Source organism: Necator americanus, chromosome I, assembly GCF_031761385.1.
Source record: "Necator americanus strain Aroian chromosome I, whole genome shotgun sequence".
Classification (NCBI taxonomy): domain Eukaryota; kingdom Metazoa; phylum Nematoda; class Chromadorea; order Rhabditida; family Ancylostomatidae; genus Necator; species Necator americanus.
The window spans coordinates 9,216,494-9,231,432 of NC_087371.1; the positions used below are offsets into that span (position 1 = coordinate 9,216,494).

The 14,939-nt window shown below is 38.4% G+C and overlaps 1 protein-coding gene across 1 annotated transcript; it reads left to right on the forward strand.

Moving 5' to 3' along the window:
- Positions 1-2,299: 2,299 nt before the first annotated feature.
- On the forward strand, positions 2,300-10,562 carry RB195_004945 (uncharacterized protein; the record flags this gene model as incomplete). The annotated part of the gene is made up of 14 exons (XM_064177179.1): positions 2,300-2,347; positions 2,430-2,548; positions 2,788-2,914; positions 2,979-3,121; positions 4,818-4,966; positions 5,033-5,111; positions 6,226-6,394; positions 6,876-6,953; positions 8,178-8,253; positions 8,390-8,565; positions 8,776-8,911; positions 8,974-9,072; positions 10,169-10,313; positions 10,391-10,562. 14 exons carry the CDS (start codon positions 2,300-2,302, stop codon positions 10,560-10,562), a joined length of 1,716 nt encoding a protein of 571 aa, XP_064034304.1.
- Positions 10,563-14,939: the final 4,377 nt, after the last annotated feature.

The following is a 14,939-nucleotide window of genomic DNA, read 5'->3' on the forward strand; positions in this document are numbered from 1 at the left end:
AAAATTCAAAGCTGAATTGGAAATGAATCAATCGATTAAATCAGTGATGAGAACCGTATAGTACTTTGGAAATCGAACGCCTTTTTGTCATTACAAATGTGGCGCTATTAGCGAACTTGTTGAGATTTCGAAGCAAATCGGGACATTAGGAGAACTTTAGTTTCCATTGATTCTCAGAATATTTAAGATTGTTGGAAGCACATTTACTGAAGACAGTAAGAGATTACAATATGTTAAAATTAATCAATATCAATATTAATCAGTAATAAGAGTTAGAAAGTTCCTTTCCAATCATATAGTTCTCGCACCGATATTATATCTATATCAACTTCGGAGAGAATACATACCTCATTTGTATTACCTTACATTAGTATAGTATTACAGTATTAAAAAGGTTGAACTTTATTTAGTATTACTTCGTTTATTTATTTACTTATTATTATTTATTTATCGAACTTTATTTATTTATTTATCTTGTTTTAGTTGCTCCTATTTATTTTTTTTATTTCAAACTTTTCATGGCGCTTCTCAAGTTACGGTAATGACGAAAATTCGTGAATTAAAGTTTGAAGTCTTGCTGAATGCATCTTGTTCACCGATTTGCCTCTAACAAACCTAAACCTCTTCCCAAACATTAAAAAACACCTTTGCTCGAAGAAAACGACATATGGCTCATGTTCTAAAGTCATAGCGATGAAAAAAAAAATCCGGAAAGAATCGCCTACAAGGAAGAAATGTAAGGATTGGTGCATCAAGTGCAAATTCATGTCTCTGTCTCAAGGCCACATTGTTAGGAAAAAAGAAAATAAATGAATAGATAATAAAAACAAGTAGAAATATAGATGGCAGATAAGTACAATTATAGATAATTACTAAATAGAAATATAGATAATGAATAAATAGAAATAGATAATTCATTGAGAAATGAAGTAAATCCGTTTGTTATTCCTCCCCATTTCCTCCATCTTTCCCTAATCCTTTTCCTTTTTTCCTCTACTTCTTTCTTTCTCTACTTTCAATTTCTGCTGCTGGGGTGAAATTTTCCAAAATTCTATCACCATATTTTTCTGAGCCATGAATAGCGCTGTCTGAAATAGTTCAATTCGTTTTTTTTTTTTGACACCTCGTTGTATCTTTCATCAAATCGTTTCAAACACGCTGGGACCCTCCTCATTTTCTCGCGATTTCCTCGCCTTGAACCCCACAAAGGCGGTGTCAATTTCGCGCGTTAAGTGCCCGATGAGCTGATCGACATCGTTTTTGCGGCGTCCTCTTTTTGTCAGCTGGTCGGCCACTCCCATACTCCCCGTATGTGTGTGTGTGTCTTCATTTCTGTATGTTTTTCTCATTGCACATGCATAAACAAACAAACGCACACAGGTATACTGTGCTTTATTTAGCCAGCTGTGCCGACGCCGATGAGGTCAGTCAGTCAGCAGCCAGGCGCGTAGGCGTTTACAGGTGCTGCTATTCTGAGAAAGTGGACACCAAGTGGTGAAAAGATGAGAGAAAAAGAGAAAACGAGGTCAATCTCCGGGCTGACAGGGCCTGAACACCTCTTGTGACGGATTTGTGGCAAATCTTATGTGGGAAGCTTGAAAAAATTATGTCACAGAGAAGAAATAGGACCGTACAGGTTGTTAATTGTTGGTGGATTCCATGATTAGCTCATAGGCCTGCCCAGAATTTTAGTTCCTCTGATCATTTGTGTCTCTCTAGCATTTATCTGAAAACTTTCTTCTATTCCTTGATAATCGAGAAGTTTCTGGGACATTGGAAATTTTTCGTGCACTGTCGAAATAGGAACTAAAATGTTTACAGATTCTCGAAAAATCCCTCCATCTATATGCCTCCACCTCAGACTTCTCCCTCACATTTTGGACGGGGAAAAACTGTTAAAAAGTAAAAGAAATTCCCTGATGTTTTCTACGGGAGAATACTGTCCGGAAAATAAAAAAAATTCCTCGCGTTCTTGACGGCGAAATCTCTAAGCTTTTATAATCTTAGTTTGACCACGGTTCTCACGAAATTGCACCATGATTCCACCACCCAGTTAAATTGAAATTCGTACTGTAGTGGTGAAATCCGAAATAGTTGAGCGGAGCTTAGTTAGCATAAATCGTTTGTGGTGGTCGGTGAATCTGCTGGTTTCAGTGTCACTGCTAATTCGGCAGCGGTAGTTTCATCAGTTCAACCGACATCACCTTTTCCTACCGTAACCGTCGTTGTCGTTCACGCTTTCCTTCTTAAATTCACGTCATAAATACAGTACTTTTCATTTCAGATCGAGGTACAGACAATGATTCTCCTTTACATTGTCCAATTATGGTTAACAGTTACTTCACAAGTATGTTTTTATGACGGTTTGCTTGCTGTGACGTGTAGGAGAAGGATCTCGTCGTGTGTTGCCTGATTCAAGCCAGTTGCAGATCCTACCAGACAATTATCGATTAGATAAACGAGTTGAAAATGAGGTGATTGGAACACCGGATGTACAATGTAATGAGGACGCAATCACATTTTCAGTACGGACGTCAGCACCTTTTAGGTTTGCGGCACCTTTTCAACTCGAGTCCTCATTTTTTGTTTTCCTCGGAAGATTTTTCCTGTATTCCCCAAATTTTCTGGTTTTCTTATGTTAATGACGAAATCAGTGGACACTATGTGCATTTCTTCCTCTCGCATTGAAATTTTTATCAATATTTTTGGTTTTCTTAAATTATTTTTTTAGTTTGATTTTTTTAAACCTCCATCTCGGCCTACCGTTTCTAAAATATTGATTTACAGAGGGAATATCTACGTAAAAGGTCATTATGGAATTGAAATGTGCCGTCAAGAGTACTACGGTAACGATTTTGCTGGAGCAACATTTGTAGTTCGTATTGGTGACTGTGGAATGAGAAGAATCCGACAGGTGAGCCGTTTTCACCGCACGATCGATAAATCAATAAACACCGGCTCGATTCGCTCGATTTCAGTTACAACCACATGGTATGAACTATGTGCTGACGTTTGTCACGAATTTTCATCCACATTTTATGACCAAGGTGGATCGTGCCTACAATGTTCGATGCTTCTATGCATATATTGATAAGACCGTGAATACGGACATGGAAGTGAGGTGAGCGGATTGGCAAATCGATTAGGATCAATAATTACTTAAAGTATCTGTGCTTCTGCACGTCTTCGGTTTCCTCTAAAACCAGGAATCCTTTCATCTCTCTTGACCCCGTATCCAATGAGATTTTTCCAGTTGGATAAACGTGCTCCAACGAAAAAATACGCCCTTGCCGGATAAATCCCTAACAAATAAAAATTCGTCCGCGGACAAACGTACCATGCAGCGGAAATATAGCGACATGAATCACGAGTGTAGTTGGGTGCATTTGCGTACACGCCTGAAATGCTGAGGTGGAGGCAGCAATTGGGACCGAGCTGGGACCGTCGCAAAGTACACCGATAGGTGATGCCAGCAAGGTTTCACCACACACCTAGCCGCTCCACCGAAGCGCCGTGTACGCAACTGCGTACGTGCTTCATCTCGTTTTCACCCCACCATACGTTCCCACTCATTTCAGCACTGAAAATGTTTCTGCAACAAACGGCTAGGTCCCCCAGCGAAGTGCCCTTCCACAAAGATTTCGTCAGTGAAATAACAACTAATATTAAGTGGCAGGATTGGAAGAGGAAGTCGCCGATGTTTTCGATGTTTTTTTTTTGCTTTTTGTTTTCGCTATCGTATTTTTCTCCCCGAAGACAAATACATTGGACACTGCTGGTTCTGACCATGTGCGAAAGTTGCCCAGTGGTTCTTCTGCTCGTGAGATACGGGGAAATCACCATATTTTTTAAAGGACTTCGTGGAGAAATCCTATAATCAAATCGGCGCGCTTCTTTTAGCACATTTTCATACACGTGGGACCCAATCGCTCACAGCTTTGATCCAGTAATTGTAGTTGGGACGCATCAAGTGGGCGGACCATCTAATCTTATAGATATTCAGATTTGATTCTGTCGGAATCGCGTTCCATGGATTTCATGACATTATGAGATTTTTGAATTTCGGAAAGGTATTCCTAGAATGGTATTTCCATCTTCTCTTAGGTGGCAACGAGACAAATCGATCTGGCTGTCGAGTAGAATCTTCCATTTAAAAAAAAAACTCTCTCTCCCTTATGGAGTGGCCGCTCCTGTTGGGTCCCGGAGGGCGATCAGTTTCCTTTTGTGGTTGGGAAATGTACACTCCCATCTTCCAGCCTCCGTTTTCTACTAGGGCTCCTCTCTCGTTAAAAGTTTCCTGAAATCTCTTTCCAAAAGAACCTCATGAGCTCGTACGTGAACGTACGGTTGCCTGCCACTTGTGCCACATTTTCGCATACCGGGTGGAGAGTTTCCGGAGACTTCGGAATTCTTCGGTAGCTCTCAGGCTCTGTAATTTTTTAATGCAGATGTTCTGCGAATTGAACATATTCTCCATCAATTCTTCGCTCGATGGCTTCCCTAAATTCGGTTAACGGACGAGAAGTTCCCAGTTGATGATGAAACTTCGCTTTGTGGATTTCGCAGCTTTTCCTCTATTGAAAGGAGAAGAAACCTTTCTTGAAAAAGGCAATGGTCCGATTCTGTATGAAATTCCGAGATTATAGCGGGATCCTGATCCGTAATAAATTCCAAAAAAATCGAGGACTTCTTCACTTAACTACTAATTTCCTTTGTTGATTTCCCAATTTCATAGAAAGCGTAATTCTGAAATGTCTAAATTTGCTATTAGGATGCTCCATCAGTGTTAAAATACTAACTAAACTATGGAATTACAGTAACCTTCCATCCGAATCACTGGAACAACAAACAACTTTAATGCCGGAATGTGAGTATTCGATTCGTGAAGGTGCGCCGGATGGGACACGAGTCAGAACGTCCACCATTGGCGCAAATCTCGTACATCGATGGGATTGCCGAACAAGCAGTGAATGAGCCTCAAATTCGTAACAATTCTTTAAATCTCCTACAAAAAGCTTTTTTTTCGTTGCAGCTCGATACGGGATGTTGGTGCGAAACTGTAACGCCATAGATAGTACGGGACTATCCATACCGATAATTGATGAGAGAGGGTTAGTTCGAATAGCCGTGTGATTTTTGGCTTTTTTATTTTTCAAAATAAAATTTTGTATGTCCATTATATATTATATTAATATATATTTATGTATTATTCCAAATTATTTCAAATTTCATGTATCAAATTTTATAATTTCATTCCATTAGACAAGAGGAAATTTCCTAACCAAGCGCAGTCGACTATTAAGTTCAAAACCCTCCTGAGCCAAAAGTGCGATTAGAAACTTATTAAAACTTAAAATAAAAAAGAATAAATATTAGTTTTATGTGTATAATATAAATAATATAAATATATAACTATTATAAGCACATAAATAAGATAACAAAATAAGGTTAGCAATAGGATGATAATTGCAAATAAATTAATAAATGTAGTAATAATAAACAAGATGTAAATAAAATTTACTAAATTTAGCCCTATGGTGATCGATTATTAAGAATTTAATAAGTCATGGTTAAAAACATAACTACTCGGCAGAGAGAGAGAGAAAAAAAAACGTGCTATGCACCCCTTGTTTCCCCACCGATCAATAGTTAGGACGTTCGCGAAATAATTTTATGGTGGATACACTGGGACCTTCAGTGCCGAATGAATAAATATGGAATGGGAAATGATTTTTTTCTTGACAATGAGTCGAGTTTTTGTCATTGAGAGCGGAGACAGAGATCAACAGCTTAGTTTGGGTCCCATTGCTCTTCAATTCGGCAGTTCGCTTGAGAACTCATAGTTTCTAACGAAATTTTAATGTTTGCTATGGTAACCCACGTTTTCATGTAAAGACAACGATCAAGGAAAAATGGATTCGATGTGCTTTTGACCGTGTAGCTTTCACGTTTTTCGTTCATAGAGAGAAAATATCTCCGTATGTGAAAATATGTGAACGCTACTATCTTTGGACGATTGTAGCGCCATGCACAAGTATCCGATAGATATGTGGAAACAGAAGTAGCAAAAAAAAGGGGCGCAGTACAAAAATCGAACATATTTTCTTGTTTTCTTGAAAGAAAAGAATAGTGAACGTTCGCTACAAATCTATTTGGGCGAAGATTCGACTATTGCGGAACTGAAAATATTGATAGATTTAATGGATTTATGTGAATTTTATCCAGCTGCCCCGAATCGCTACCCGTTCAACTTCGACCAATCGTCTACGATCCGTCCCTCTCATCTGCGTACATGATTGTGGAGGCGTTTGTGTTTCCGGACCGTAGTAACGTACAATTTCAATGTCAGGTGCAGATATGCGATCGAAGAGACAATGAATGCCTTGGGATTACGGTACGTTTGTTGAGGAGTCAATCAAATGTAGGAGATATTTCTCCAAATTTTGATATTCAATTCTCATTTATTTTTTCATTCATTTCTATAGGAATTGAAATTCAGTCGCGCTTCATCGAATTTTGAAGCTGGAATGAGGAATAGTCCGGATTTTTGTAACCACAAAATATTTTTTGAAGAATTTCCCGTAGAAAATGACGATGAAAATGGGAACATTCTTGGAGAAATCCTTCACATCTATGCTTGTTCCTCAGATTTCCATGAGAATTTTGAAACCAGGATGAGCATGGAGATGCACAATGACTTCTGCTGCAGCAGGAGGTGAAAAAATGTCTACATTAACCTTAGGTAGTTCAGACGTATACTGTAGGGCCAAAAGTACGCCACTGTTGTTTTAGTGGAAATAGGATCTCATCAAAAAATGTCCTTTTGCCTCTGACCTGAGGTGTGGCCGTGATTTCACTAATTTGCCAAATTTTAGCCACCAAATTGTCCGCTCATACCTCGCAGTGAGTTCTTGCCGAATTCCGTCGTCGATCCATCTGTTAATCCAACGCAGGTAAGCAAAAGTTACGAAATGCTTGAGAGAGTGGATCCGCAAAAAAATGTTCGTAATTAGATGTGTAGTTTATGTCGGAGTTAGGCATCGGAGTCAAATCCTACTTATAAATTTCCTTACATCAAATTTACCTACGAATTACAAATTTAAATACCATACCAGAAATATGAAGATAATAGAATTTTGAAACTAAAAAAAGTGTGTTATAGGTTCTAAAAAGACAGACTTAGCCACAGGTGCACTTCTTACCTGCACTTCTTACCTTAGGCGCTAAAGGACAAGGATACATGCATGATTGCAGTATTGCTACTATCGTGTGTCCGAAAATCCACCAGAAACTTAACAGGCGACAAAATTAAATTTTGTTAAAATTATATTAATATTAAAAAAATAAATTATTAAAGTCACAAATAGAAGAAATAAAACAAAATAGAAAAAAACAAAAAATAAATAGAAAAATAAGAGAAAAGATAAGAAGGGAAAAACAGATATAAATAGAAATATTAAATTATTAAATTAATATTAAAAACACTCATCGAGAGATAATGAATCGTTGATGCCAAAAATGTCTTCAGAATTGAAATTTATTTAATTGATGCTCTGAAAACGAGCGAAGATCCACCAACCTAATTACATTCACATCTCTTTACTATCCTTCGTTATCCTGCCATTGGCAATGTATTCGCGGGATATATTCACCGTGTAACAACAATAAACAACTCCAAGAATTCCTTCTTGAAAAAAAAGAAATTTTAAAAAAGTAGGAATGAGATTTTTAACTTCATCGTTCATCACAGTTCATATTTTATGCTTGACACTGATATGAAAAGATCAACAGGTACAATTTTACGAATCACGAATTTTACGAATTCAAAAATAGTAGCTTTGTTCAAGCGTTTTTTTTTAAAGAAAAAAACCCCTTTATCTAAAAAATTAATAGAAAAATAATAAGAATAAAAGAAAAGAAAATAAAAGAAAATAAGCATTAGAGTTTTAATTGTAATGAATCTGTAATGTGAAGATTACAGCGTTATAAGTGAAAATACAGACCCAAAAGAAGAAAAAATAAATCTTGAAAAGAAAAATATAAAAATAAAAGACTAGGTAGAGATTCCGATGACTTTTTGCATCTACCGGTTTATGTTCCATCGTCACTATTTGAAGTTTATCAATGGTTCAGAAAAGATCTATTTCATTGATTTATTGATCGTCACAAATTTCAAGGTGATTGCCACGTTCGAGGGCACCCTTCGATCATCAATGGGCAGTGCCGTGCTGGACGGGACCCTTCAGCCACCCGGTAAGCTTCTCCACACCTCGCGAACGATGCGTGACAGTAACCCTCCTTTTTAAGGGGTCCATCAATATACATAACTGTGGTTATTTGGTCCACATAGAGGGAGAAATTAAATAAAGTAAATTGATAATAATTCCAGTGTACACACCTGAATTCGAAGCAGGGATCCCGTGGCGAAAAGAGCAGGACGGTATGAGTGAAGATAACAATGACACAGAGACAGCACAACAGACAACCAGCGTACCAACGACGGCAGAGACGCAGAGTGTTGAAGCACGGCATACAACTCTAAAAATGCTCACAACTGAACCGCCAGTAAGTTTTCTGAAGGTAAAATTTGCTTTCTGGTCAGAATGGCGGAGGTAGGGCTCACTATTCGTTTATCCTGAGAACTTTCCTTGAAGGGGAGCGTGGGATTCTGCTGTTTTTTCAATTCTTAGATTTTTTTTTCAATACAACAAGTTATTCAAAGGAGACGAGGAGCTTATGGAGAGACGCTCAAAATCCCTTAAACTAACATTTCAGCCAGAACAATCAACTATCGACTGGGTCGGAACCACCGAGACAAACGAGCTTTTCTGGAAAGTTCCCGAAATAAGCCACGATCATCCGCTGGAGATTTTCGTAAAAAGCACCAGCGCAGCTCCGATCATTCGACCAGGTAGAAAAAAAAGTCGCGACAAACTAAACCAACTCCACCAATACAATATTGATTTTCTTAAGCATCTGAACGATCTGGTAGACGTCTCGCTGATCAAATTATTGATGTAATGACTGAGGAGCTGACGCTACGACCTGTGGATGATCCCTCAACAGCTGAAGGTAGGAAGCGGGGATGGGCGTAGACTCGAAGTATGAACATGCTATATTCCAACATTCACGAGCCTCTCCTCAGAGTTAATCTCGAGTACTGTAATCGGGAGAAGTCTCCGCTTCAAAGATCGCGAGGATCAATCGAGATGGAAAATGAGCGGTTAAAGCGTAATTTTTGTATTTTAATGATAGATAGGTCACTTTTTATAGCCAGACTTTAAGATCTTTGTCGCCCTCATGTACAAGTACATATAGTCAAAGGCTCACCCGACTTTAAAGGGTTCGAGCTTTGCCGGTTACCGTGCTGAGAAATCCACCGCGACGAGACTCACGCAAGCGTCTCAGGAAACCTATGGAAATCTATGAACACTATGAAAAATTTCTAATGGAAATTTCCGTGAATCAAATTTCCAGAAACTAAAATCATTATGACTTTTTGTTAACTTTGCATTATTCATAGGTAATAAAGAACTAAAAACGATAGCTCTGGGGTAATTTCTTATAACACAGGAAATATTATTCCTATTATTAATATTTTCTGTTGACTGTACTACAGTGTCAATCGATTAGTGAATGACTTATAAGACAAAATAAACGGTCCCATAAGAAGTATTTTGTATTGAATTTGTTTGTTTTTGTTTATTTTATAGCACCAAATAAATCCAATATCAACTATTCACATCTTTTTGGGTGCACTATATGATTAGAAATTGATCGAATAGAAAATAAATAGTCAAATATTGAACCATCAGTTTATTTGCCAATTGGATGAGTTACAAAACTGTTGCAACTTTTAATAACTGGTAAAATTCCTATACATAGCTATTCTATTCGCAATCGAGTCAAAAAGACCTGACTTTTGGCGCAGTTGCGTAGCTTGGGACCCCTCGGCAACCCTATCCGTGTCGTGAAACTACGCGAGGGTCCCACCGCACCACATTGAGTGCAACCGCCTACAAAATTACATCAGGGGTCAGATCGTTTTGGCTCAAATTTAGATGAAATGATAGTGAACATATGAATGGAATTCCCAAAGAAATGGTAGACATTTCTGATGATGTTTAATGCGTGACTTTTGGGACACACATGTAGTGTTTTTTTTCAGCTGTACACGCCTCTGCAATGCCGCCAACATCTCAGCTCACGTGTTTAAATCAAACAGCTCTATTCGCCTCATGCACCGCTTTTGCGACATTGACAGTGTTGTGCATGGTGTTGTTCGCGTTCATTTTCCGCGATATATGTCGGGGGTGAGTTATTGATCGATTGCTATTGATTGATGGGAACCATGGAAGCGCTGGAAAAAAACAGCAGTCTTTTTTTTCAGGATGAAACGGTCGTCAAGTCAACTAGAACGTTTGACAATTACATCGCTACGCTCTGGCTGTAGCTCGGAGTCCGGCGACAGCGTAGGCATCGATCGACGGAGTGATCTGCCGATCTACGCTCGACGACTCGGTGATCCTAGCTATAATATGATGACAGCAGGGAATTACTAGTTTTATCTAGGTATCTATCTATCTAAGGGCCCATTGAAGGGTCCCATACCTCATTAGAAATATTTGCCAAATGTGCCAGTGTGCAAATGTAAATTAGTCAGCGCTAGCGTAGTTATGCTGCACGCAAAAATGCAGAAAACATGGATTCTCTAACCTCCTGACCAATCAGTGGCCTTCGGATCAGTGTACTACCACGGCTGAATTTTTCTGATTGTGTCAAAGATGCCTATTGATTGGAAGTTTAACTCTATCTACAAGATATTAGATGCTCTAGCCACATAGCTGTTTAGTTGTAATCGTATTTAATTTCGCCTCGTGTTGATCGATATTGATTGAATCGTCGCCACCAATGTGCCAGCTAGTCGTGTTGTAATTAATGTTAAAATGTAATGTAATGACCATTCATTACTTTAAAGGAAAGACAATGAATTATTTTTTTTAGTGAAGGTTCTGGATTTGCTCTAGTACAGTAGTGTACCGTATTCCTGATCATTATTTTCGTGATAAGTCCCATATTTGATGACAGTATTGTTTACTTTCAACCGGTAAATAATAACTTTCCTGAATGTATACTACTTGTTCATTTTATACTATGTGTAATGAATTGTTTTAAACAAATGTGTTTTCATTTTGGTTATAAAAAGAGAGTTTGAGATAGAGAAAACGGATTGTGCAGAGGAAAAGATGAGGAAAATGTTTGAAAAATTTAGAAAGTAATAAAAAACCGAAATATTCTCCGCGCCAAATATGAGACTGAGGTTTAGGACATGGACATGTTCTGGACATGGAGAAAAGCGGATTTTGTTTTAAAATCAAGCCACTTCCATAGGAGAAACAGCTCAAACAACTGCTGCTGCGGTTGTACCGCACCTTCACACCTCATTAATCTACATACATTAAAGGCATCACCCCACGAATCTGAGGTGGTGCAGATTTCAAGTGGAGTATTCATATACGGGATGGGAGACCATGGTGAGGGGGGTGATTCCGTCCGTTTCTTCCTAATTGCCGTAAAAAACGGCCCGGAAGATGCGGCGCCGCACAAGACTGGCGCGCTCCAGTCGAACTCCCTGTACAAAATAGTGCGCCAAAACGAATGAAGCTATATCTTCCGGGCCGTTTTTTACGGCAATTAGGAAGAAATGGACGGAATCACTCCCTCTCCATAGTCTCCCATCCCGTATACGAATACTCCACCTGAAATCCGTACCACCTCAGATTCGTGGGGTGATGCCTTTAACGATTCCGAATTGATGCGCCCACAGATGCGGGATTCCTGGTTGCATCAAGCAACTGTTGCATCGTACATGGACGTGATCTCTTCTTTTCTCTATTCTTTCTTCGCTTTTTTCACTATGTATTTACTTATTTACTTTAGCTAGCGTTTGTAAAATCAAAGGAACATGTTTTTTTTTATTAATTTAGGATTTTATACTGTCATTGTTATTGTTACTGTTGTTTTATCATATAGTTTTATTTTATTTATCGTTCGTATTTATTTGTGTTTTACGTTTGTTTATTATTATATTCATATTTCATCATAATGTTTTTATATAATACAATTGTGAGGGGTGGATGTGGCACAGTCGGTTAAAGGTCGGCTGTTGCCACGCGATCGATGGTTCGAAACCGATCCAGTGCCGACCAAGCCCTTCATCCCTTCGGGGTCAGTAGATTGGTAGCAGACTTGCCTGGGAGCACAAAAACACTGACTTGATCGTCGGCTGGCCCCCACAAGTCATTAGGCCAAGACGCGTTCCAAAAACCTCAACGATTACGAATTCCAGTAAAAGGCGTTGGCATAAAAATCGTTTTATGCTTCTTAAATTTATTTTCTAGCACAGAGCTCAAAGAATTCCTACCTTCTGCATGGTACAAAAATTCTGCAAGGGCGAAATTTTGAAAAAAAATACAAAAAGAAGGGAGAAAATAGAACAAAATAATAACATGATAGTGTAGATTCATAGGGGAAAAAGATGAAATGGAACAAAAAAGGAAAAAGCGAATGAAACAAATATTAGTGAATGCTTTTACAAATAAACAACCATGAATGTAAACATTCAAAAATCAACACTTGAAAAATGATGAAATCCAGAATAAGTGAAGTAATTTGCTAATTTTTTTTTTAAACAGATTCAAGAAATTTGCAGTGAGAATTTCCGAACTATCAATTTCGTGACTACTAACTTTTTTTCTGGATTAGTTTCATAAGTTGAAGTTGGATATTCATGCGCATAAATCTCCATCTTTAATTAGCTGTGGATTACATGGTATAAAAACTAGTCAACAACCTTTTCCTGGGAAAATTACGTGATCAAAGTGTGATCGAAAAACAGAGAATGGGAAAGACGGAGGGAAAAATTATGGTTCCAGTTTGTCAACCTCATCCGGCCTTGCCAGCATCTCTGTCGAGGACTAATGAGCGCCCTCAACGATCACTAGGAAATTTCCAAGAAGACGTTCCAAGCATCCCTTGAAAAACCCGGCAAAAGAGGTTCGATCACCATCTAAAGCAACGCGGTCGATCGTGTTCGAATCGATAGATCGGGATTGCTTGAAATTTCGTCGATTCCTAACAGAAGAAAAACATCGATTGATGAACGGAATCCTCTCTCATATAGAACTTAATTAGAAGTCGAAAAAGAGCGATTAAAGGAACAGAATACCAATTTCTCCATGATTGATATTTACGCACTTGTCGAGCAATTTTCGCTCGCAAGTTCGGTTTTGTTGCTCCACAACAAGCCGAAAGAAACAAATGATTTGTCATCCATAAACTCAATGCGAAAACCGATTTCCTTTCCGATCAAATCGAATTCTCAATCTCAATGTTTAAGAGAAATCTGAACAGATTTTCGAGAATTTACGCTTCATACGATACAAACACATACACAGGATGTCTAGCCACTGAGAGTTAGAAAAAAAAGTTCAAGTCGATAGTGGGAATTTTCTTCGGAATGAAGGAGATCAAAGAGAAACGTCCCGATTTTCTTCCTTTTTTCTTTAACCACTTTTTTTCTGTTTGAAATTCCTAATTTTTAAAATAGTGAAGGTGTGGAAGAGAGGAATGGTGAGAGAGCCGAAAGAATTTTTCTGCAGCAAATGGGGCCCTTTATTAAAAGTTGTAGGTTTTGGAAAGGTATAATTTTTGAGAGGTGCATCCATTCATTTAGTTGTCGCTGCAGGACCCAGCACTTTTTGCATTGAATTTTCATTTATTTCACTTTTTTTGCTTCTTAATTTAACACTCACCTGACGACCAAATGAGGAGATCGCACATAGCAAATAATAACAAAAACTCGCCGTGAAAATCTTATCGGCAACGAAAAAAAAACTAAAAATGAAGAGAACATCCGAATAAAACAATAACTAAAGTGTTGATTTCCATAAAATTCCTATTAGCGATAGATTTTCCGCTTTTTGTACTGTAGAATTCGACTGTAGATTTATTTTTTTTTACTGTACATTTGAAACTCATCACAAACTTCTGCATACGACGTGAATATAGCGGTAGCGCTCGCTCCATGTAATAATCCTGAGAAAAAACACGTGGAAACGCTTCCCGTTTCGCATTTCTCTCATCCGATAGGAATTGGAATTCGGTTTTTCTCATAGCTCATAGGGAAACCGGAAGTGTTCCTGGTTTTGCACAATGTTTTTGTGTGGCTTACTGGAGAACTTTAAGATGGGGAATTAATCACAGTTAGATGCATCGTTCTAGGAAAAGAACGGAATTCTTCGACGAATTGTATCGTGAAGATTTTCGTTCAAAAAGAAATTCACCCATTAACGACCGATCGATTCAATTTGACGATCCGTGCCACGAAATACTCAAAAAATACTATCAAAAACAGCATGATTTATCATTATCTATCTATTTTTGGGGTGGGTATGGCGCGGTCGGTTAGAGGTCCGTCGCAGCCACACGGTCGAGGGTTCAGAACCGTCCTAGTGCCAACCAACCCTTTCATCCCTCCGGGGTCGATAAATTGGTACCAGACTTGTCTGGGAGGATAAAACACTGACTTAATCATCGGCTGGCCCCCACAAGTCATTGTGTAGGCCAACACGTGTTCCAAAACCTCAACGATTACGAATTCCAGTATAACGTTTCGGCGCATCACAATTGGATTGATTGAACTTTTTTTTCATTGTTTACTATTTCACGAATGATGGGAACGTTGAGGTTTTACGGTAAACAAGATAAAACAAAAAAGAGAAAGAACTTAAACCAGCTTCTTCGCAGGAAGAACAGCGGCGCCAAATCGTCTTGAGTACAACAATTTAGATCTTTTTGTGTAATTTCGCTCTATCTCACATGAATCCAGAATAATCCTTGCAGAAATGCTTCAGATAACTAATAGGGTTTCACAGATT